This window comes from Hippopotamus amphibius, chromosome 12 (genome assembly GCF_030028045.1).
Source record: "Hippopotamus amphibius kiboko isolate mHipAmp2 chromosome 12, mHipAmp2.hap2, whole genome shotgun sequence".
Classification (NCBI taxonomy): domain Eukaryota; kingdom Metazoa; phylum Chordata; class Mammalia; order Artiodactyla; family Hippopotamidae; genus Hippopotamus; species Hippopotamus amphibius.
In genome coordinates, this window is record NC_080197.1 from 55,586,783 (window position 1) to 55,609,199 (window position 22,417).

A 22,417-nucleotide genomic window follows, 5' to 3' on the forward strand; every position below is an offset into this window, starting at 1 on the left:
TAAGGTAGGCTTCTCACTGCTACTGCTTTGGTCATCCCCTTATATATATGAAATCATAAATATATGATTCAGTGTAACCTTTGATCCCCAGGTGATGGGAGAGCTAAGGACTGGGTCCCTACACGTACATGCAGAGACACTTCTAGAGCTATTGTCTCAGCTGCTCACCTGGGCTTCCTTCCCGTGAGCCGTAGGTAGAAGTCATAGATGATGGCAGGGGCCCGGTGGCTGACTGCATTCCAGTACTGCATTGTGATGTGGTTGGTTGTGAAGTCAGCCTTTGGCCTCCTGAAAGCTCTCTCAAATGGGATTTTTTCAAAGGTTGCCAAGATTTGGATTCCTGGGGAAAAATAAGTGCTAAGTCAGGAGCATACACACCCACTGTGGTAGATGGCATTTGCAATGGGTCAAAACAGTAAATCATAAGGATTTGTTGTGTAGAGTCAAGAATCAATTTCTGAGAATAACATTAAGATTTTTTTTTTTTTTTTTTTTTATTTTATGTTTTAATGTTTTATGTTTTTTTTTTTTTTTATATTTTTATTTTATTTTGGCACACGGGCTTAGTTGCTCCGTGGCATGTGGGATCTTCCTGGAGCTGGGATCGAACCCGTGACCTCTGCATTGTTAGGCGGATTCTAAACCACTGCGCCACCTAGGAAGCCCAACATTAAGATTTTTATGCTGGGCAAGTGGTCACCTGCAAAAATCAAACAATGTGAATAGGTTAAGAATTGGGTCCTTCTCTTGAAACCTTTACTCTAAAACAACATCTTGGGAAAATAGTTTTCGTCAACACAGTGAAGTATTGTTCAGAAAAACTTAAATCCATCATTGAATTTCAAGGTTATCTAGTCTATTCTGAAAGCCCAAGACAGAGCCTAAGGGTGTTATTTCCTTGGTTGGGTCATTACTCGCAGAACAATCAGTAAAGTTTCTTAACATTTTACTTAAACTTTTATAAAGATTTAAATAAAAGAGAGACTATAAAAGCAGGACTCCTTTGCGTTGGTTCACTTTAAATACCAGTCTTTTGCTTCTTTGGTATTTCTACTGCTCTGGAATATGTCAGACTCAATTGCTTTACTCTTGTCTCCAGAGTTTTTGAAAATATAATCTTTAAAAAAATATTATTACTTATATAAAACCTAAAGCGTACATTTAGTGTAATCCAATATGTCTTTTCAAAAGGTATTCATTCATTTGAATTCAATTTTAATTTTATTTATGTAGAATTTTCAAAGCATATGCCTAAGTTCATTACTCAGTTATGATGATGCTATTAGTTATTAAGGTAATATGATTACCGTCCTCCTTAAAAGATACTACCTGGAAATCTGTATGAAAAATACACAACCTCTACAGAAAATATTATCAAGAAACATCTGATTCCTGGGTCTTTTCCTCCCAGAGGGATTCACGTTCACTTTTAGGAATCCCTAGTGTGTGGTCATTACACATTCAGGAGACCTGTCTTCTACGTCAGGCTCCAGCTCCTCATATGAACTGAATAAATCATTTATTCTCTCTGGGCCTCATGTGTAAAATAAAGTGAGCACACTCGATTATTTTTAAGATCACTTTCAACTGTCACACTGTATAATTCCATAAAATAGATGGTAAAAATTTTCAGTATGGAAGACTATTTTGAATCTCAGGAATGGAATTTACATGTAGCATCTTTTTATTTAAGAGTTTAAGATATGTTAGTTGCTTCTGTTAATGCCTCTTTTTATAGTGATATCTTAATTCTGTTACTGAGGTAGAGGAGATTTATTTTTATTTCCAAATGTTTTCTGACTTATTTAGCAATATGATCTAAATAACTAGATACATTATCTAAAGAACTCTGATGGTCGTAGATACTTTCATTTTACTTTTACTGAAGTAATAACTTTGCAAACAGAATAGCATAGCAGAGTGCTCGGAACTGTAAATCAGATTCTAACAAATTAAGCACACTTGATTTTTGTTCAGTGTCTAGTAGCTAAACAACAATTAGATGATCTAACGTTTTCAGATATTCACAAGAAAATCAACTTTGAAATTGACAAAGGAGAGTACAAGATTGGTTAGCTAATTTTCTATTATATGCAGGATTAATTCAATTCAACAGGATGCTTTCAAGGTTACACTATGGCTGACTGCATAAATTAATAAAGAGTATCACTGACCCAATAACAAGAGTTAATCTTATTGGACTTCTCTAAGTCTACTTGGCCATTGATCATGTCACTTTCCCATTGATGTGGCCAGGGCACGAGGGCTGTGTGCATGAGAGCAGGGGCTCACAGGAGGAGTATTTCATCACTGATGTTGCCTATAATTGCTGGCTTTTAGTTGGCTTTATTTATTTTTTAAATATCTATAGCTTATTGCTTACAATCATGCAGCTATCCCATTGGTCCCTTTCTTTGGTATACCACGTTCTAATGAACTCTTACACATTTCCAATTTCCAATTAGTTTTATCTCTTTACCTATGTTTTGGCTTTTCCCCCATTAGACTCTAAACTCCATGACACACTTTGTCTATTTTCTTCCCCTGTGGCAGACGCTACTCGTGAGTGGCAGGCTCTCGTAGGTATGCAGGTACAATGTTATAAGCGCTTACCCATTTTGCCCCAATTACAGGGATTGAGGTTGCCAGATGTACAGTGATAGATCAATGTTGACTTAGGTCTGAAAAACAAAAGTTAGATAAATACAACAAAATGGAGAACTAATGAAAGAAAGAAAAGGGAAAGTAACATGTAAACAAGGTTTTTTCAATAATTCCCATGACGAAGTCACCCTATGCAACACTTCCATCTTTTGTTCCTCCTTTGGGTTCATAAGCAAAATGGAAGAAGACTAGGAATAGTGCAAGTGTGTGTGTGTGTGTGTGTGTGTGTACACGTGTATGAGGAAAACATCCCAATAGGTTAGCATATTTATGGAGCCAATGGAGGTAGCACGATGATGAGAAAGCCGATCATATTTCTAACTTCTTGACATCTTCATTGGGCAAAAATATGGGCCATGTTTTTTCCTAAATCCAGTGAAGCTCTATTGGATTGGAAAACATCTAACTTCAAATAATTAATAAAAATGAATTTTGTGTACCTTTTACTAACAAAGCTAAATATACAAACAACCTATTATTTTTTCTTTGTACTAGAAAATAACCCCCACCTTCCCCCCACATACATACATGGTGATCTGAACCTCTGGCTTTTATTAGGAACTGAGGAGTTTAACAAAATATGCTGTCATTTCACCCACTTTTATCTCCTTTGCCTTAAAAAAGGAAGCTGTATTTTAGATTACTAAACAGAAAGAAAAGCTTTTCAGTTATCAAGAATTTTATGGTTAAAGGATTTGAAGAATTTATTACTTTATAATCAACCAAGTATTAACTAGTGTTCATAAAACAACTCAAGGCATATATGATGGCATAATTGGAACTCTGTGAAATATTGAAACGGACACCCTCTCACATTTGCAGTCTTCTACAAGAAAATGCACATATTTTGGAAAGGTGCCTAACATAGTCACCCTCCTTCTCATTAAATCTTTGAAAGCCAGCTGACGCATCCACACCTGTGAACTGCCGTGTACCATCCTACAGCCAAGGTGAGATTGACGACTGTATCTGCTGGAATTAAATCTGCCACAGCCATCGGAGTAGCTCTTATGGACCGAAGAAATCCCTTCCCAGCCTGCACAGGAAAAAGGACATAAAATATTGAACCAGGTCTTAAGTAACAGACCGGGTTAAAGTATAGATATCAGACAGATAATAGTGATGCTGTTAGTGATAGTAGGTAACACGGATTCACCGCTTACTAGGTTCTTGTGCCAAGGCTGACCGCTCTCAGCTTATCCAACTGCCCCAGCCAAGTTCATCTCAAGTGTCAACATTTCCAAGATTCACTAGTGGTCCTCAGGTTCCTTTTCAGAGTGAAATTTCTCAGACTTGGGAGAGGTTTAATGTATTTAATTAATAAACACAAAGAATAGGTTTTCTTATCTTAAAAATTAATTCACAAGACATTTTAAGAATTAAGGTTTCCCAAATTTCCTGTTACTTTAGCTTACTATTTCTTAAGTGATGTTGTTTTCTGCTAGTGCTTACTAATTTACAAGCAATAATACATACTAAAAGTTTAAGAAACTTTTTTTAAAATTAGTAAAATTCTACTACTGAACAAAACTTTTTTCTTTTTTATTACTTGGGGAAAAAGCCATCATTATTTACTTTTTGTTCAGTATCTTTGTTTACTTCACAGATCACTGACGTTATATAGATGTAAGAATTGGGAAGTGTTCATATTAATGAATGTCGTGTCAATAAATAAAGTCAGTTAATAAATAAAAAGTCACGTTTATTGACTTTATGAAGTAATTGATTATTTATACCCTGCATGTCTCCAACATCAATTTGCTGTGGTCAGCACTTTCTTATGTTTCTAATTTCTGTTTTCTTGGAACTGATTTCCCTTCTTTTGGACATAAGAAATCAGTTTGGAAAATTTTAGAAAATTTGAATAAATGTTCAGCTTTGTAAACAACGTAGTAAACCTCACTCTGGGATCATGTTAAAATAATTATGTTCAAAGTTATCCAATGTTCACCCCAACTAAGCCTCAGGAGGCGAAGGCAGGCAGCGGACAGAAAGAGAAAGAGATCAGAAAGGAGTTCAACGTCACTGCCTTTGACAAGTAGTCATAGTTCACTGTCTGATATTTGTATCCTGGTTCATATTGGATCTAGTTCTGAGAAGAACAAAGGCATAGTCTGAAACATGAGACCCCTAATACGATTTAAACTCATTTAAACACGTGAAGTCCTGTTCATTGTCCTTAAGAGTAGAGTTGCAGTTCTGGCTCTAAAACGCTTGAATGTGAACTGGGAGGCACCGCAGGTCACTGGATCAGTCTCCACTGCAGGGAGACACACACAAAGGGCTGCTGACCCAGAGCAATGATTGATGTTTCTCCTGGTCTGTGAGAGGATTATTGTTGAAAGTATTTCCTATAGTCGTTTTCATATTTGAAAAATTTGCGCCAATTGGTAGTTTTCTTTCCTGTATCTATTAAGAAAAAGATGTTGATGTATTTTATGTATTTATATAATTTCTATCCACACACACATAAATTTAATAATCTTCGGGAATGAGTTCTGTTGCATCCCTAATTCAAGCGATGGTTAAAGAATGAAAAGGGGGAAACACCCCCATCTTGTGTTGACTAAGGGGAAATACAGGCATGGTACTAGATGCTCAAAAGAGTTTCCAAAAATAAAACTCCTAAGTAGTAACCGATAATATCACACAGTACTTCTGTTTTCCTGATAATAATATCCACAGATAATTAATTTCATTCTGCCTCTATTTTCCAATCAGTAAGACTGAAATAAGTTGCATCAATTGTAGTTAGTAAAGTAACGCTTATGGTTTTGCATCAGTGAGGCAAAGCCAATACCAGCATTTTGTTACTACCCATCCACTACTTGTCAAGTAATTATTTCCACACCATTATACATACCGCAACAATGATCCCAGTAGGTCCATTTATGCTATCAACCCAACCCTAAAAAAGAAAGAAAGAAAAAAAAAGACCTCTTATTGGTTCCACATGTCAGAAAATCATAATACCTTTGGAACATCTGCAGTCTAATCTTAATAAACTTCAAACAAGAGCACTGAGACCCCAGCTGATAGAACTGTCTAATCCAGTATTTCTAAGATTACAAACAGAGACCAATGAGAAAGCACTGGATATTTTATGCACTTGGTTTGTGCAAGAATTAAAATTCTGCCAGCATTTATTTCATAGCAGGAATCGTGGATGATTGCAAGTTATTTGTGACATTTTAGGAGCTAAACTGGATCTCACCTTAATATCATACTTGGTAACCAATTTGTTTTCCCCTCCTGGGCCTGATTTTAACTCCTCAGTGGAACATTTCAAACACAGTTTGTAGGAAATGTCCATTTCTTGAAAATTCTGAGTCATAGCATCTTTCATTCTATCTATCATCTATCTGTCACTTATCTATCATCTATCTGTCTATCATCTATCTATCTAATCTATCCATTTGTATTAGCTTCCCTACAGATGTTAGAGGAAAGATTATATTTAGGAGCCATTAGAGAAAAATGTCTTTTTGAGTTTGTCTCCTAAGGCCTAAGCAAGTCAGTTGACCTCATTATATCTGTTTCTTTATCTGTGAAAGTCAAAATGTGTCAAGTGGGAGAGGAGAGAGGACAAGTTGAAGGGATTAATAATACTAGTTGAACCTTTTACTAGGGACCAGGCACTGCACTAAGCACACCTCATGCATTATCTCATTTGATCAACCCTCCACAGTGGGTGGGATTAGCCCAGTTTTACAGATGAGACAATTCAAAAGCCTGCATGTCAGTAAGTAATGGAGCTTAGATTTACCTGGTGCAAAAGATTTACAGAATTGCTTCAAAAAATATGGTATAATTCAAAGTACTTTCAAAAAGATATAGCAACATAGAGAGATAAAAATTATTATTCCCAAACGGAGGACTTTCTCTGAGCTTCGTGATTCCTATCTACCCTGGCAATTGTAATACTACCAATTTGGCCATCAAGAACATTCTGGTATATTTAACCTATAGTGGGGAAGCCAAAAATAAAACTATTTCCCATGGGACTTTTGAGGCTAGAGTTAATGAGAAACTAATTTAAATGACTTAAATGACTCTAGGAGAGTCAGTGTAACACCCAGAGGAGCCTCAGGCTGAATAAATCCTGAACCAAATGTGGACTTTTGTCCTAACATAATGGGTTCACATTTGATTTGCTGTACTCAGCTATACATACTGAAAACAAAAAGAAAGACATCAGAAAGGAATTGGGTCTCTATTTCTGCCTGCCAGGGGGAGGGGAGGAGGGGAAGTTGGGATGCAGTGAGAGAGTAGCATTGACGTATACACACTACCAAATGTAAACTAGGTGGCTAGTGAGAAGCTGCTGCAGAGCACAGGGAGATCAGCTTGATGCTTTGTGAAGACCTAAAGGGGTGGGATAGGGAGCGTGGGAGGGAGGCTCAAGAGGGAGGGGATATGGGGCTATATGTATACATGTGGCTGATTTACTTTGTTGTACAGCAGAAACTAACACAATACTGTGAAGCAATTATACGCCAATAAAGATAAAAAACCAAAAAGAAAGAAAGAAATTGGGCTGGAAAGATGCTGGTTTGGAAGCAAAGCGTGGAATGCAGGTGAGTGGGCTTACTGGGAAAGGCTCCTGCCAGGTCGCTCCCACGATGGAGGGCCTGATGATGGCAATATTGAGGTTGCCACTCTCCTGCTGCACCACCATCTCTCCCAAGGCCTTGGTGTAGGTGTACGTATTGGGCCGATCCCCGATCAGCTTGGGTGTGATCTCATCAATAATAGCATCGTCTAACCACCTGAAGGGCGTCAGAGTAAAACAGAATTCTGGCAACATAAGTTAGACAATAGACCAAAAAAGAAACTGTGAGACACCAACAATCAAGCAAAACTCCCCCCCTTCTAGCCTGAGTTCTGGACTTCGGAACTGTCAGAGGACACCAAGGCTTGAGTGTACCCCTGTCCAAACGATGCGTGGCAGATGAGTTCTTTGCTCTCCACTGCTCAGCCCATTACCACTAGTCGAATCCTATGGCCTCCTGCCTCGACAGATTTATCCAACAGCTCTGCAGTCTGCTACTTTGATTATATAGAATCAATCTCTATCTTCAATTATTTCCTCTCAGCAGGAATGTACCTATGAAGGTACATTCAATGAACGCACTGTGAGTGCCAGTCAGGTGCCTGGCAGTGGGCTGACTGCCCTGGTCATGGCCTTGAGAACCTGTCTTCTGAGGTACATCAGTGGAGCCCCACCCATTCATTGCTGTCCAGTTAGAACCGATGGCACCAATCTTGAAATCTTCAGCTTTGATTTTTTAAAAACTCTACTCAATGCCTCAACAAAGAAAAGCAACTACATTTAGCAGACTTGCACTGTTTTAGCAAATCTATGCAATGTATTTTGGAGGTCTGTTTAGAGTCTATGCTAATAACTTGGTAATCATTTCCATTAGATTTCCAATGAGTTCTGAAGTGCTCTAGTAACTATTAATAGTCTGTCAAGTGGAGTGAGAATAGCCCTGTGAAGCAGCTGTAATGGAGTGATTATTGAATACCTCTACTTACAAGAAGAACTGCATCACGAATAACTGAGTTATCATGGCATTAGCCTAGTCGTTTTATAAAAGACGTTAGAACCATTTTGATAATCCCAAGGTCTACCTGCTCTTCTCTAAGAAAGCAATCAAATTATTGTTGATTAAATATTGAATGTTTCTCTTAGCTGGTAGATCGATTTGGTTAAACTTTTGATATAATATAGTTTTTAAAAATAAGGCTACATGTTAGTGTGATCTTTATTTTTTTAATTTTATTTATGTATTTATTTTATTGGTTGTGTTGGGTCTTCGTTGCTGCACACGGGCTTTCTCTAGTTGCAGCAAGCAGGGGCTACTCTTCCTTGTGGTGTGCGCGCTTCTCGTTGTGGTGGCCTCTCTTGTTGCAGAGCTCAGGCTCCAGGCGTGTGGGCTTCAGTGGTTGCGGCACATGGGCTCAATAGTTGTGGCTCATGGGCTCTAGAGCACAGGCTCAATAGTTGTGGCGCACGGGCTTAGTTGCTCTGTGGCATGTGGTATCTTCCTGGGGCAGGGATCGAACCCCTGTCCTCTGCATTGGCAGGCAGATTCTTACCCACTGCGCCACCTAGGAAGTCCAGTGTGATCTTTTTAATCAATGTGTTTGGTACATTTATTCCCATTTTATCAGACCCAGCACAATCATACTATTTTGATTGCAGAAAAATCTTATTATAGGTTATCGTTTTCCTCCCATGACAAATTGGTATTTAAGATGTGCTTAATGCCAAGACTTATTCAGAAACACAACTCTCAATTTCAATAACTCTCTGATATTGGAGAGGAACTTGAGCACTGCCTGTGATGATGCTTTGATTTTCCTTGCTTTGCAGCTACTAGTGCTGAGTATCTTCCAGACTAGTATCAAATGCCTTCTGATTTACACTGAAAAGGGAAAGGTTGAGAAGTTCCTAGAATTAAAAACAACTCCAAATACTTACAAAAACAGAAGATATCTCAGTTATATGGTCACCCAAGTGTTGGGAGAGAGTGAGGGATGATGCAGGCACCTCTCTATCTTTCAAATAATGTGACCTTTACCTCATCTTATTGGTGGGTCAGCAGTGGATTAACTGACCTAAGATCTTTTCTTTTCACTTGCAAAAACATACAGGTTACAAAAACTGGGTCAGAAGAAATACAGCGTTTGCTCTCTTTCCTCTTGTCTGGATTATGTTCTTCCCTTGATTACTGCAATCATCAAGCCATATGTTCTTGCTCATGTGTCTATTTTCCCATTTATGATGAGTCCAGGAGAGCAGGCGTTATGTTTTCTATCTCTGGGTTCAATGACCTTTCTGCCCCCACGATGAGCTACCTCATTCAGTAAGTGTGTGTTTTCCCCCAAGACAGCCTTGACTGGGCAATTTATGTTCTGTCGAAGGTTTGGGAAACTGAGATGGACCGTGATAGGAGAGAACAGGTGAACTCAGAAGGAGGTGGGGTTGTAGGGAGACTGTGGGAAAGTAAGAGAGAGGATGTCTTTGCAGAGAATGAAAAAGAATTGGAAGTTAAAGTGTCCAGTGGCAGTGGTGAAAAGTGCTGAGAAGCTGAAAGGTTAAAGGTGGACCAACTTCAACTTGGCAGAGTTGGCTTCAGAATAAATTTTTTTTTTTAGCAGCTTAAAACAGCACAGATTTATTATCTCACAGTTCTGGAGGTCGGACACACGGCAGGCGAAGCTGGTTACCCAAGCATGAGACTCTCAATGGCTTCAGAATAAATTTAACAGGCTTCAAAGTAAATTCGAACCTTTTATTGGCGAGAGGGTATATCTGAGCCCAATATTTGTGGTGAATTGGCCTCTGATTTACCCTATAGACTTTTATTGAGCGCCTATTCTGGCTCCAATGCCCTGACAACATAAATGTTATTCAGGTTGTTTAAGAAACAATTTAACCCTGCTCTGATTCACATTAGAGCCTGGTACTATTAAAAGTACACATAAATGTCAGTTTTTTGTCAGGTGCTTAGATGCCATCTTAATGCTGTACAATCCTGACAATAAAAGCACAAATGCTAAAACCAGCTTCTTCCTTTCCCCTAGAATAGATAAACATTCTTAGTGTTAACCATGTGTTCTTCAGTAAGAAAGCAAAACTACTTTCCAAAACTTGACCTCTTTTCATTTCCCAAAGGGCCATCCCTGAGGCTGCTGTTATCAACTGCAGGCCAACTCCATCTTCCCTGCTTCTCACACTCTTTACCTGCAGCACATCCGCCACGGCTACTGCATTTGGTGTTTGATCAAGAAACACCTTTTCTTTTTCACCTGGCAGATCAGCTGTGTCTTCTGGTGGCCAAGTAGCTTAAAGTGTGATTTTTAATAGGTACAAATCTATCAGGAACTTTGCCTCCATTAAAGCATCTAGGAATTGAAAGACAACACAGAGTGAGGGCAGTGGGAAATTGATTATTGGAATATGAATGAACCCCATTTCAAATGAAAACTGTTAAATAAAAAAGCAACTTAAGGCGCTATTTCCCAAACCTGCCTGTTCAACTGCTAAATCAGTCTTTAGGGGTGACAGTCTGATAATCTGTGTTTTTAATAAGCCCTGGTGATCCGTACGGTCACTCACATCGGGAACCACTAGTTTAAAATAATTCCACAAAATTAAGCCATTAAGACTTGAATAAATTGGGATTAGCTCCCCCAAAAGCATTGCTTCTTGGGGTAAAGGTTTCAATAAAATTGAGGTTTAGAGGAATGGAATCCCTGGTTGTAGGCACGGAAGCCGTGGCAATTATGCACACTCGAATCTGACAGCTGCTGAGGTGCATGCGAGCCCATGGGCAAAGCAGTAGCCACGTCCTATTGGTTCTTCTCTCCCCCAACACATAGGTGTTTTCTATACGTGTTGGCTCTCAGAAAGGTCTAGTTCTCCTTATCATTGCTTCTCAGGTAATGGGTCTCCGTGCCTCTGGAGATTCCCTGTGCTAATCTACCTCCTTTCCCCCCATGACTGTAATGTCCCTAAAGCTCACGTTCATCAAAGTCTTTCCTTGATTAAAACACAATGAAACACAGTTGTCAATTTCTGCTGGGTTTCTCTTTGAATATCTGATAGCACACTGGGGTTCTGTCAGGTCTTTCTAGAGCCTTATGTCCTAACGGATTCAGTAATTGTGTGTCTTATACATGTATGTGTTTCCTAGACTCAATATTCGTTTAATCCAATACTTGGACATTAGTCTGAGGCTTGGACAGTCTTCTATAAACACCTGTATAGCCAGGACAAGCAACCCCAAAAGTTTGGACAACCATGAGGAAACAAAGAAACACCATGTAGGCAAAGGAGCAGGAAAAAAACCCACAAGACCAAATAAATGAGGAGGAAATAGGAAAAAGGCCTGAAAAAGAATTCAGAGTAATGATAGTAAAAATGACACAAAATCTCGATAACAAAATAAAGTACAAGAAACAGTTCATAAGAACTCAGAAAAACAAACAGCAATGGATAACAAAATAACCGAAATTAAAAATACTCTAGATGCTATAACCAGCAGAATGACTGAGGCAGAAGAACGAATAAGTGAGTTGGAAGATAGAATGGGGGAAATAACTGCCACAGAGCAGGAAAAAGAAAAAAGAATAAAAAGATTAGAAGACAGTTTCAGAGACCTCAGTGATAACCTTAAACGTACCAACATTCGAATTACAGGCATCCCAGAAGAAGAAGAAAAAAAGAAAGGGTCTGAGAAAATATTTGAAGAGGTTATAGTGGAAAACTTCCCCAACATGGGAAAGGAAATAATTCACCAAGTCCAAGAAGCACAGAGAGTCCCATACAGAATAAACCCAAGGAGAAATACACCAAGACACATATTAATCAAACTAATGACAATTAAACACAAAGAAAAAATATTAAAAGCAGCAAGAGAAAAGCAACAAACAACATATAAGGGAAAACCCATAAGGATCACAGCTGACCTTTCTACAGAAACTCTGCAGGCCAGAAGGGAATGGCAGGATATACTGAAAGTCCTGAAAGAGAGAAACCTACAGCCAAGAATACTCTACCCAGCAAGAATCTCATTCAGATTCAATGGAGAAATCAAAAGCTTTACAGACAAGCACAAGTTAAGAGACTTCAGCACCACCAAACCAGCCTTACAACAAGTGCTAAAGGAACTTCTCTAAGTAGGAAACACAAGAAAAGGAAAACACCTACAAATACAAACTCAAAACAATTAAGAAAATGGTAATTGGAACACACATGTCAATAATCACCTTAAATGTAAATGGATTAAATGCTCCAACCAAAAGACACAGACTGGCTGAATGGATACAAACACAAGACCCTTCTATATGCTGCCTACAAGAAACCCACTTCAGACCAAGGGATACATATAGACTGAAAGTCAAGGGATGGAAAAAGATATTCCATGCAAATGGAAGTCAAAAGAAAGCTGGAGTAGCAATACTCATATCAGACAAATTAAACTTGAAAGTAAAGACTATTACAAGAGACAAGGAAGGACACTACATAATGATCAAGGGATCCATTCAAGAAGAACATATCACAATGGTAAATATCTATGCCCCCAATATAGGAGCACCTCAATACATAAGGCAAATGCTAACAGCTATAAAAGGGGACATTGACAGGAACACAATAATAGTGGGAGACTTGAACATCCCACTTAAATCAATGGACAGATCATCCAAACAGAAAATAAATAAAGACACACAAGCTTTAAATGACACATTCGACCATCTCGACTTAATTGATATTTATAGGACATTCCATCCAAAAACAACAGAATACACTTTCTTCTCAAGTGCACACGGAACATTTTCCAGGATAGATCACACCTTGGGTCACAAATCAAACCTCAGCAAATTCAAGAAAATTGAAATCATATCAAGCATCTTCTCAGACCACAACGCCATGAGACTAGATATCAATTACAGGAAAAAAACTGCAAAAAAGACAAACACATGGAGGCTAAACAATTCACTCTTAAACAACCAAGGAATCACTAAAGAAATCAAAGAGGAAATCAAAAAATATCTAGAAACAAATGACAATGAAAACACAACAACCCAAAACCTATGGGATGCAGCAAAAGCAGTTCTAAGAGGGAAGTTTATAGCAATACAGTCCTACCTTAAGAAACAAGAAAATGATCGAATAAACAACCTAACCTTACACCTAAAACAATTAGAGAAAGAAGAACAAAGAAACCTCAAAGTGAGCAGAAGGAAAGAAATCATAAAGATCAGAGCAGAATAAAATGAAAAAGAAAGGAAGGAAACCATAGCAAAAATTAATAAAACTAAAAGCTGGTTCTTTGAGAAGATTAACAAAATTGATAAACCATTAGCCAGACTCATCAAGAAAAAAAGGGAGAAGATGCAAATCAACAGAATTAGAAATGAAAAAGGAGAAGTCACAACGGACACCTCAGAAATACAAAACATCATAAGAGACTACTACAAGCAACTATATGCCAATAAATTGGATAACCTGGAAGAAATGGACAAATTCTTAGAGAAATACAATCTTCCAAGACTGAACCAGGAAGAAATAGAAACCATGAACAGACCAATCACAAGTACGGAAATTGAGGCAGTGATTAAAAATCTCCCAACACACAAAAGCCCAGGACCAGATGGGTTCACTGGCGAATTCTATCAAACATTTTGAGAAGAGCTAACACCTATCCTTCTCAAACTCTTCCAAAATATTGCAGAAGGTGGAACACTCCCAAACTCATTCTACGAGGCTACCATCACCCTGATACCAAAACCAGGCAAAGATGTCACAAAAAAAGAAAACTACAGACCAATATCACTGATGAATATAGATGCAAAAATCCTCAACAAAATACTAGCTAACAGACTCCAACAGCACATTAAAAAAATCATACACCATGATCAAGTGGGGTTTATCCCTGGGATGCAAGGATTCTTCAATATACACAAATCAATCAATGTGATACATCATATCAACAAATTGAAGGATAAAAACCATATGATCATTTCAATAGATGCAGAAAAAGCTTTTGACAAAGTTCAACATCCTTTTATGATAAAAGCTCTCCAGAAAATGGGCATAGAAGGAAATTACCTCAACATAATAAAAGCCATATATGAAAAACCAAAAGCCAACATCGTTCTCAATGGGGAAAAACTGGAAGAATTCCCTCTAAGAACAGGAACAAGACAAGGGTGTCCACTCTCACCACTATTATTCAACATAGTTTTGGAAGTGTTAGCCACAGCAATCAGAGAAGAAAAAGAAAGAAAAGGAATCCAAATTGGAAAAGAAGAAGTCAAATTGTCACTCTTTGCAGATGACATGATATTATATATAGAAAACCCTAAAGACTCTACCAGAAAACTGCTAGCACTCATTGATGAGTTTAGTAAAGTAGCAGGATACAAAATTAATGCACAGAAATCTCTTGCATTCCTATACACTAACAACGGAAGAGCAGAAAGAGAAATTAAGGAAACTCTCCCATTCACCATTGCAACCAAAAGAATAAAATACCTAGGAATAAACCTGCCTAAGGAGGCAAAAGATCTGTATGCAGAAAACTTTAAGACATTGATGAAAGAAATCAAAGACGACACAAACAGATGGAGGGACATACCATGTTCCTGGATTGGAAGAATCAACATCGTGAAAATGTCTGTACTACCCAAAGCAATTTACAGATTCAATGCAATCCCAATCAAATTACCAATGGCATTTTTCACAGAACTAGAGCAAGAAATCTTACAATTTGTATGGAAACGCAAAGACCCTGAATAGCCAAAGCAATCTTGAGAAGGAAAAATGGAGTTGGTGGAATCAGGCTTCCTGAGTTCAAAGTATACTACAAGGCCATAGTGATCAAGACAGTATGGTACTGGCACAGAAATAGAAAGGAAGATCAATGGAATAGAATAGAGAACTCAGAAGTAAGCCCAAACACATATGGGCACCTTATCTTTGACAAAGGAGGCACAAGTATACAATGGAAAAAAGACAGCCTCTTCAATAAGTGGTGCTGGGAAAATTGGACAGCAACATGTAAAAGAATGAAATTAGAACACTTCCTAACACCATACACAAAAATAAACTCCAGATGGATTAAAGACCTACATGTAAGGCCAGACACTATAAAACTCCTAGAGGAAAACATAGGCAGAACACTCTATGACATACATCAAAGCAACATCCTTTTTGACCCACCTCCTAGAATCAGGGAAATAAAATCAAGAATAAACGAATGGGACCTCATGAAACTTAAAAGCTTTTGCACAGCAAAAGAAACCATAAACAAGACTAGAAGGCAACCCTCAGAATGGGAAAAAATAATTGCCTATGAAACAACGGACAAAGGATTAACCTCCAAAATATACAAGCAACTCATGAAGCTTAATACCAAAAAAGCAAATAACCCAATCCACAAATGGGCAGAAGACCTAAATAGACATTTCTCCAAAGAAGACATACAGATGGCCAACAAACACATGAAAAGATGCTCAACATCACTAATCATCAGAGAAACGCAAGTCAAAGCCACAATGAGGGATCACCTCACACTGATCAGAATGGCCATCATCACAAAGTCTGGAAACCACAAATGTTGGAGAGGGTGTGGAGAAAAGGGAACTCTCCTGCACTGTTGGTGGGAATGTAAGTTGGTACAGCCACTATGGAAAACAATTTGGAGGTTCCTTAAAAAACTACAAATAGAACTACCATATGATCCAGTCATCCCACTCCTGGGCATATACCCAAAGAAAACCATAATCCCAAAAGAAACTTGTACCATAATGTTTATTGCAGCACTATTTACAATAGCCAGGACATGGAAGCAACCTAATGCCCATCAACAAATGAATGGATACAGAAGATGTGGCATATATATACAATGGAATATTACTCAGCTATCAAAAGGGATGAGATGGAGCTATATGTAATGAGGTGGATAGAACTACAGTCTGTCATACAGAGTGAAGTAAGTCAGAAAGAGAAGGACAAATATTTATGCTAACTCACATATACGGAATCTAAAAATGGTACTGATGAACTCAGTGACAAGAATAAGGATGCAGATACAGAGAATGGACTGGAGAACTCGAGGTATGGGAGGGGGCGGGGGGTGAAGGGGAAGCTGAGATGAAGCGAGAGAGTAGCACAGACATATATATACTACCAACTGTAAAATAGTCAGTGGGAAGTTGTTGTATAACAAAGGGAGTCCAACTCGAGGATGGAAGATGCCTTAGAGGACTGGGGCGGGGAGGGTGGGGGGGACTCGAGGTGGGGGGGAGTCAAGGAAGGGAGGGAATACGGGGATATGTGTATAAAAACAGATGATTGAACCTGGTGTACCCCCCCCCCAAAAAAATGTAAAAAAAAAAAAACACAATGAAACAAACAACCAAAACCACACACACACACACACACACACACACACACACAGAGCCCTCCTTCAATGGATCCCCTGCCTGTAGAATTAAATATAACCCTCCACATGGTACTCAGAATGTCCAGAGGATGGCTCCAGCCTCCCTTCCCAGCTCGATCTCTAACAGCTTCCGTACATACAACGTATGTGATGCCAAAATGGACTTACAGCTACATCCCACGCATGCCCTAGGTTTTCCTCCTCCACTAGCTCAGCCTAGTATGTACCCCACCTGACCTGTCCCCACCGTGCATATTCTTCCAAGTCTATCTCCCACGCCTGTCTTCACAGACTCCTTCCACGTCCTCCAGCGCTGTCAAACTTACTGCGTCCCATTTCCTCCACCACACCCCACAGATAATTCCACCTTGTTCTGTTTGCATTCGATTGTGAGCTGCTTGACGGCACAGTCCACATCTTAAGAGAGCACCCTTTAATCTCATGGCCAAGTATGTGCATATACCAGCAAGACCATAACCCCATGGCCAGAACAACGCGGCCAGGGAGAGAAGTTACATCTCTGTGACTTACTAGCTGAGAAACTTCTGAAGAGTTACTTAGCCCTCCTGAGCTTGTGTTCCTTTATTAGTACAGTAGCAATAACAGTATCAACCCTACCATATCATGTTAAGGAATTAAATGTCTGTAAAAGTGCCATTGCTCATAGTAATTGCTCAATGATGATTCATAGAATCCTTCCCTTGTATTTACTAGATTGGTTTACGCACACTAAATAAAGCGTCCATTTTTCTAGCTCCTAACTCTAGTTATTTCAGGTTTTTATACAGGTGCAAAAGCTGTTTTCTTCTACACTGGCTCCCTTAAGAGGAGTTACCTTGGCCTGAAAAGAATGGAAAGCACCAACCCCAAACTTCTATCTTTGCTGGTCAGCTATGAGCATTTTTAAAAATAAACATTCCACTGAAGCTGTTATTCTGGAAAACTGGAATTTACTGGCAACCCTGATCCATTCCCACACATGAGTTTCTAAAGGTAAATCTCACCAACTATGTAGAAGCTAGAAATACAAAGATGGTAAGAATGGTGACACAATTACATGATAAAATGTCTGGGCAGGGATGAGGGGCAGAAGACAAGTGCAGGGATAAGAGTGAGGCAAATCAGTTGCTTAACACTAATGGCCTTACCTTAACACTAAAAGCACTACCTTCTGATTTAGGTTATTATGAAAATGTGTGTATGCTAAAGCTTCTGTACTAAGACAATCAAAATTTATCTTTTGGGAATGGTTCAGACCAAGGTAATTCTGGGTTTCCCGAGATGGGCTGAAGGAAGGGAGGCGTCGGGCTGTGGGATGGACAGGACATGGCTGGGCTGTGAAGGACGTGGGCTGGGCTGAGAAGGACGGGGCAGGCATGGTAGGTATCGGGTTTGGGTCCCGTCCCATTCCCTTTCTTAACAATGTGGAGCGGGATCTCTTCAGCCTGAGCAATTGGGAAAGTTCCTGGCAAAAAGTGCAAATCCTCTTTTATTTCTCAGAACTGGAATTCCCATTAAACAGGTTTTCTGGAAAAACCAATGTTCATTTTACTGCTTTATGGGTGACTTTTTCTTTTCTTTTTTTTTCAGCTTTACTGAGGCACAACTGACAAACAAAATTGTAAGATACAGTGCATATTGTGATGGTTTGATAGACATATGTATTGTGAAAGGATCCCCCCCACCCCATCTAAAATGAATACATCCATTACTTTTTCATGGAGGATTTTCTTGAGATCAAGATTTTCTTGTTGTCTAACTCCTGGTTCCTTAAAAATTTGAGGATCACTGAAGTACTAAGAACAATGACAGTGGCTAGACCCCATGGGGTTACTGTTAATAAAAATTTCCAAGGGAAATAGAAACCTAAAATTCTTGGAAACTAATTTTTTTTTAAGAACTTTTATTGAGATACAGTTAACATACAATAAACTGCATATATTTAGCGTGTACAATTTGGTATCCCAATCTCCCAATTCATTCCCCCCCAACCCTCCCTGCTTTCCCCACTTGGTGTTCATATGTTTGTTCTCTACATCTGGGTCTCTATTTCTGCCTTGCAAATCGGTTGATTTGCACCATTTTTCTATATTCTGCATATATGTGTTAATATATGATATTTGTTTTTCTCTTTCTGACTCACTTCACTTTGTATGACTGTCTCTAGGTCCATCCATGTCTCTACAAATGTCCCAGTTTCATTCATTTTTACAGCTGAGTAATATTCCATTGTGTATAGGTACCACATCTTTTTTATCCATTCACTCTTGGAAACTAATTTTATTTTAACCACAGGCCAATTACAAAACAGAGAAGAAATCAGAGAAAAATATTTTCTTAAAACACAGTAACCAAACCTACATTTAGGAGCACTATCATTTATTCAGAATAACTTTAATGCTATCTGTCATTCTAAAATGTCAGCAAATTCCACGTGCTATAGGAATTGTTGAAACAGCTGTGAACAATGGTCTAGTTGGTAAGGGGCTGCTGGGACATATTCAAAGCATTATTCCAAAATTAATGCATAGGTTTTATTCAAAGTTTAAGAAGAAAAAAAGTGCAATCCGAAACAGGGATAAGAGGTGGGCATATAGGTATTTTACACGTAAGACTTCACATCCCCAAATATCAGCTTGCTATGGAATTCTGTCATCTAGTCTTGCTTTGTCTAAACAAACAAAGACACAAGAACAAAAAATCCCAGCCGGAGTGGTATGAACAATAATCGACCAGTTCTACCAAAAACCTTTCATTCATTCAGCAAATAGTTGCGTTCCTACTATGTGTTGGCACTGGAGAGCAAGAAGGAGGAAGAGACACTCTCCTCCTTGGAGAAGCTCATTGTCCACTGAAGAATAGAGACCACTGACCAGACGTTTAGGATGACCTGTGCTAAGTACAGAGAGGGAGGGGAGCACACGGCACTCTGGGAGCACCCGGAATGGCCACTGGAGCCCATGGGCTCTGGGGGGAGAGCTCTGCTGTCTGGATAGGAACCCACCAGGGGAAGCAGAGGTGGAAGTAGTCTCTAGGAACAGAACCACAAGCAAAGGCAGAGAGGTATGAGAGAGGGGTGAGGACACCCATGTGACGGTGGCACAGATGTAAGGGGAGGGCTGAAAGGCATGGGGCTGGACAGGTGGTCCTGAGTATAAATTTTGAATCAATAAATTGTATTAATGATGCTCTCCCTGTTTTAAAAAACACCTTTAGTCCCTTAATTGTATTCAAAATGGATTCTGTTGAGATAAAATATAATCTTATTCCTAGTTCTATTTGGCTATATTTATATGTTTTAAGATAATTGTTCTTGCAGAGCAGTACATGACAGACAGACCTAAGTTTTGTACCAATGTCAGTTACAGTTTGGTCATCAACCATGTAGTCATTACCTGCCTTTACCCGTTGACGTCTAATGGGGAGCGTGGGAAGTGCCGAATGCCTGCGATAAATCAGCTCCTCCTCTGGGAGGTGAGCTTGTTCTTTGAAATCTGGGGGTTTTGAGCATCTGGACACGTTTTGGGAGGGAGGAAGTGGTATGGAATCTCTGGGTGAACTGAATCTCCTTTTCCTACCTCTTTTCTCTGGTGACCTCTCAGAGATCCCTCCTCAAGTCATGCTAAGGTCTGTCAGGGGTTAGGGGGTCAAGAGTGGAGTGAGTCTGTGGAATCTCGGTGGCAGGGTCTGGAATCAAAGGGGGGTCTGCTCCTTTCCTGGGCTTATTGCATCTGTAAACGTCACATTTACCAAGAGATAACGCTGTAAGAGGGCGGCTAAATGATAAAAATCAATTCCATCCTGAAAACACACTGAGGCTTTAGACGTCGACTTTGCTGCACTGACTTTGGCATCAGACTATCTTTTCTCCAACTATCCTGACAAACTCTGGACTCTGAAAGCTTCCTTTGCACCAATTAAGCAAATCATCATTTATTAGCAACTTTAAGCAACCTCCAGCTCCTTTAGATGACTTTCATTTTTCTTTGTCCTGGATATTTTAAAATGATGGGTAAAAATATATATTCTCAGAGCTGTATGAGATAAAAATGTTTGCCCTGAAGGGAATAAACTCTTGATTTAGCTAAAGCTTCATTTTAAAGGGTATGTAGAAATACAGTATTATAAGAACTGGAAATATGACAAATTCACTATGAAACAGTCTATTTTCTCTGTTATAATGCTCTTTATGTAGAGTCTTTTTGAAAAACAAACAAAACAAGGTAAACTTGGTAAATAGAACAGAAGAATGAAGAGGCAGAACAGAAAAGCATATTTATTCTGAGACCAGGGCCATGTCCTAAAAAGAAAGTTGGCAGAAGAGAACAATGCTAGACCTCTGTCTCTCCTGTATAATAGGACAGTAAGGAAAGTGCCTCTCAGCTGAACAGATCAAGAAACCAACACTTTCTGCCAGATTTGGAGGGAATTTCTCTTCTCTATTTGTTCTTCTTTATTAACCTTTTGATTAACTGCTATTAAACACTCCCTAGCACCGCCATAATTGCTTTATATAGCTCACTTTATCATCACAACTATAAGGACCGACACTATTATTAGCCCCATTTTACAAATGAAGGAACTAAGGCTCAGAGAGGCCAAAGAACTTGCTCAAGGTCACACAGCTAGTAAGTTGCAGAACCTTTGCCAATCTGATGCCAAAACCTTTCTCTTGAACGTTTATACTGTGTATGATACTTCCCTTCTGTAGCAGCAACACTGAGTTCACTAAGAACTGAGAAACCACTTCCATGTAAAGTATTCTCAAGTACCTCAGGCAATCCTAAACCATTTAATACAACTTTTCTGTACGACTTTTCTACCCCTGTCCCCCCTGCATTACCAAGCACTATATCCCCCCCCAGGGACGGAGGGAATAGCAAGGACAGGAAGTTAAAGCTGGCACCTTTCCGAGGCATTTTGCTCCAAGGGTGCCTCACTTTGTTACCTTATAAACGGACAACTTCAAAGAACCAAAGAGAACAACAGTCTGCCCACCCTTCACTCCCTCATTTAACTCAACTTACTCCATGGAGTCGATGATTTTTTTGGGCTCCACAGGGCATGGATAGATGACTTCATCAATGTGCTTCAGGTTACAATTTGAAAAGGCAGTAGAGATGTGTATGAAGGCTTCCAGGTTCGGCATCTGACTGGCCATGAGCAAGAGCTGCTGGGTGGCAGTGACGTTAAGCTGCACGGCATGTCTGGAGAAGATCAGGCAGAAGGAAACACAGTGAGGCAACTCACATCCCGTTTTGCTAGGGCTGCACCCACTCCAGTAACTGGCATATCCATCTGATTTTTTGTGGCTAAATCAAAGGATCAGGAAGAAAAGTCATGGCCACACAGTTATGTGATACTTGGAACGTGTTATGTGTTGATGATGTTTTCTGTGCACATAAATCCTATGGTGCATGCTGCATTAGAGGTCACGTGGTTCTAAATCAACTGGAAGGAAAAAATCACAATCCTCTGAATTTATAAAGGGGCTTCTTAGGCAGCCATTAAAGGGATAAAAAACATAAGCTAGGTATCTAACTTAAGTTAGAGAATTCAAATCATTGGAAAAGAGCAACAGTGAATATACAAGGAGAAATATGTCTCCATTGTAAAGGTATAGGTCAGACATAAAAATTGATGTCAATAGAGAACAGACATGGTTACCAAGGGGGAGGGGGTGGGGAAGGGATGGATTCGGAGTTTGGAATTAGCAGATGCAAACTATTATATATAGGATGGATAAAAAACAAGGTCCTAATGTACAGCACAGAGAACTATATTCAATATCT

The 22,417-nt window shown here is 39.2% G+C and overlaps 1 protein-coding gene across 1 annotated transcript in view; it reads right to left on the minus strand.

Annotated features, from left to right (window-relative positions):
- FAR2 (fatty acyl-CoA reductase 2) overlaps positions 1 to 22,417 on the minus strand; it is a 133,941-nt gene that overhangs the window by 8,932 nt on the left and 102,592 nt on the right. The window contains exons 4-9 of the mRNA XM_057702016.1: positions 21,653 to 21,832; positions 7,256 to 7,433; positions 5,528 to 5,572; positions 3,582 to 3,700; positions 2,614 to 2,681; positions 169 to 340 (exon numbers count right to left, since the gene is read on the minus strand). Coding sequence (XP_057557999.1) covers positions 169 to 340; positions 2,614 to 2,681; positions 3,582 to 3,700; positions 5,528 to 5,572; positions 7,256 to 7,433; positions 21,653 to 21,832 — 762 coding nt within the window. The remainder of the gene's footprint in view (positions 1 to 168; positions 341 to 2,613; positions 2,682 to 3,581; positions 3,701 to 5,527; positions 5,573 to 7,255; positions 7,434 to 21,652; positions 21,833 to 22,417) is intronic.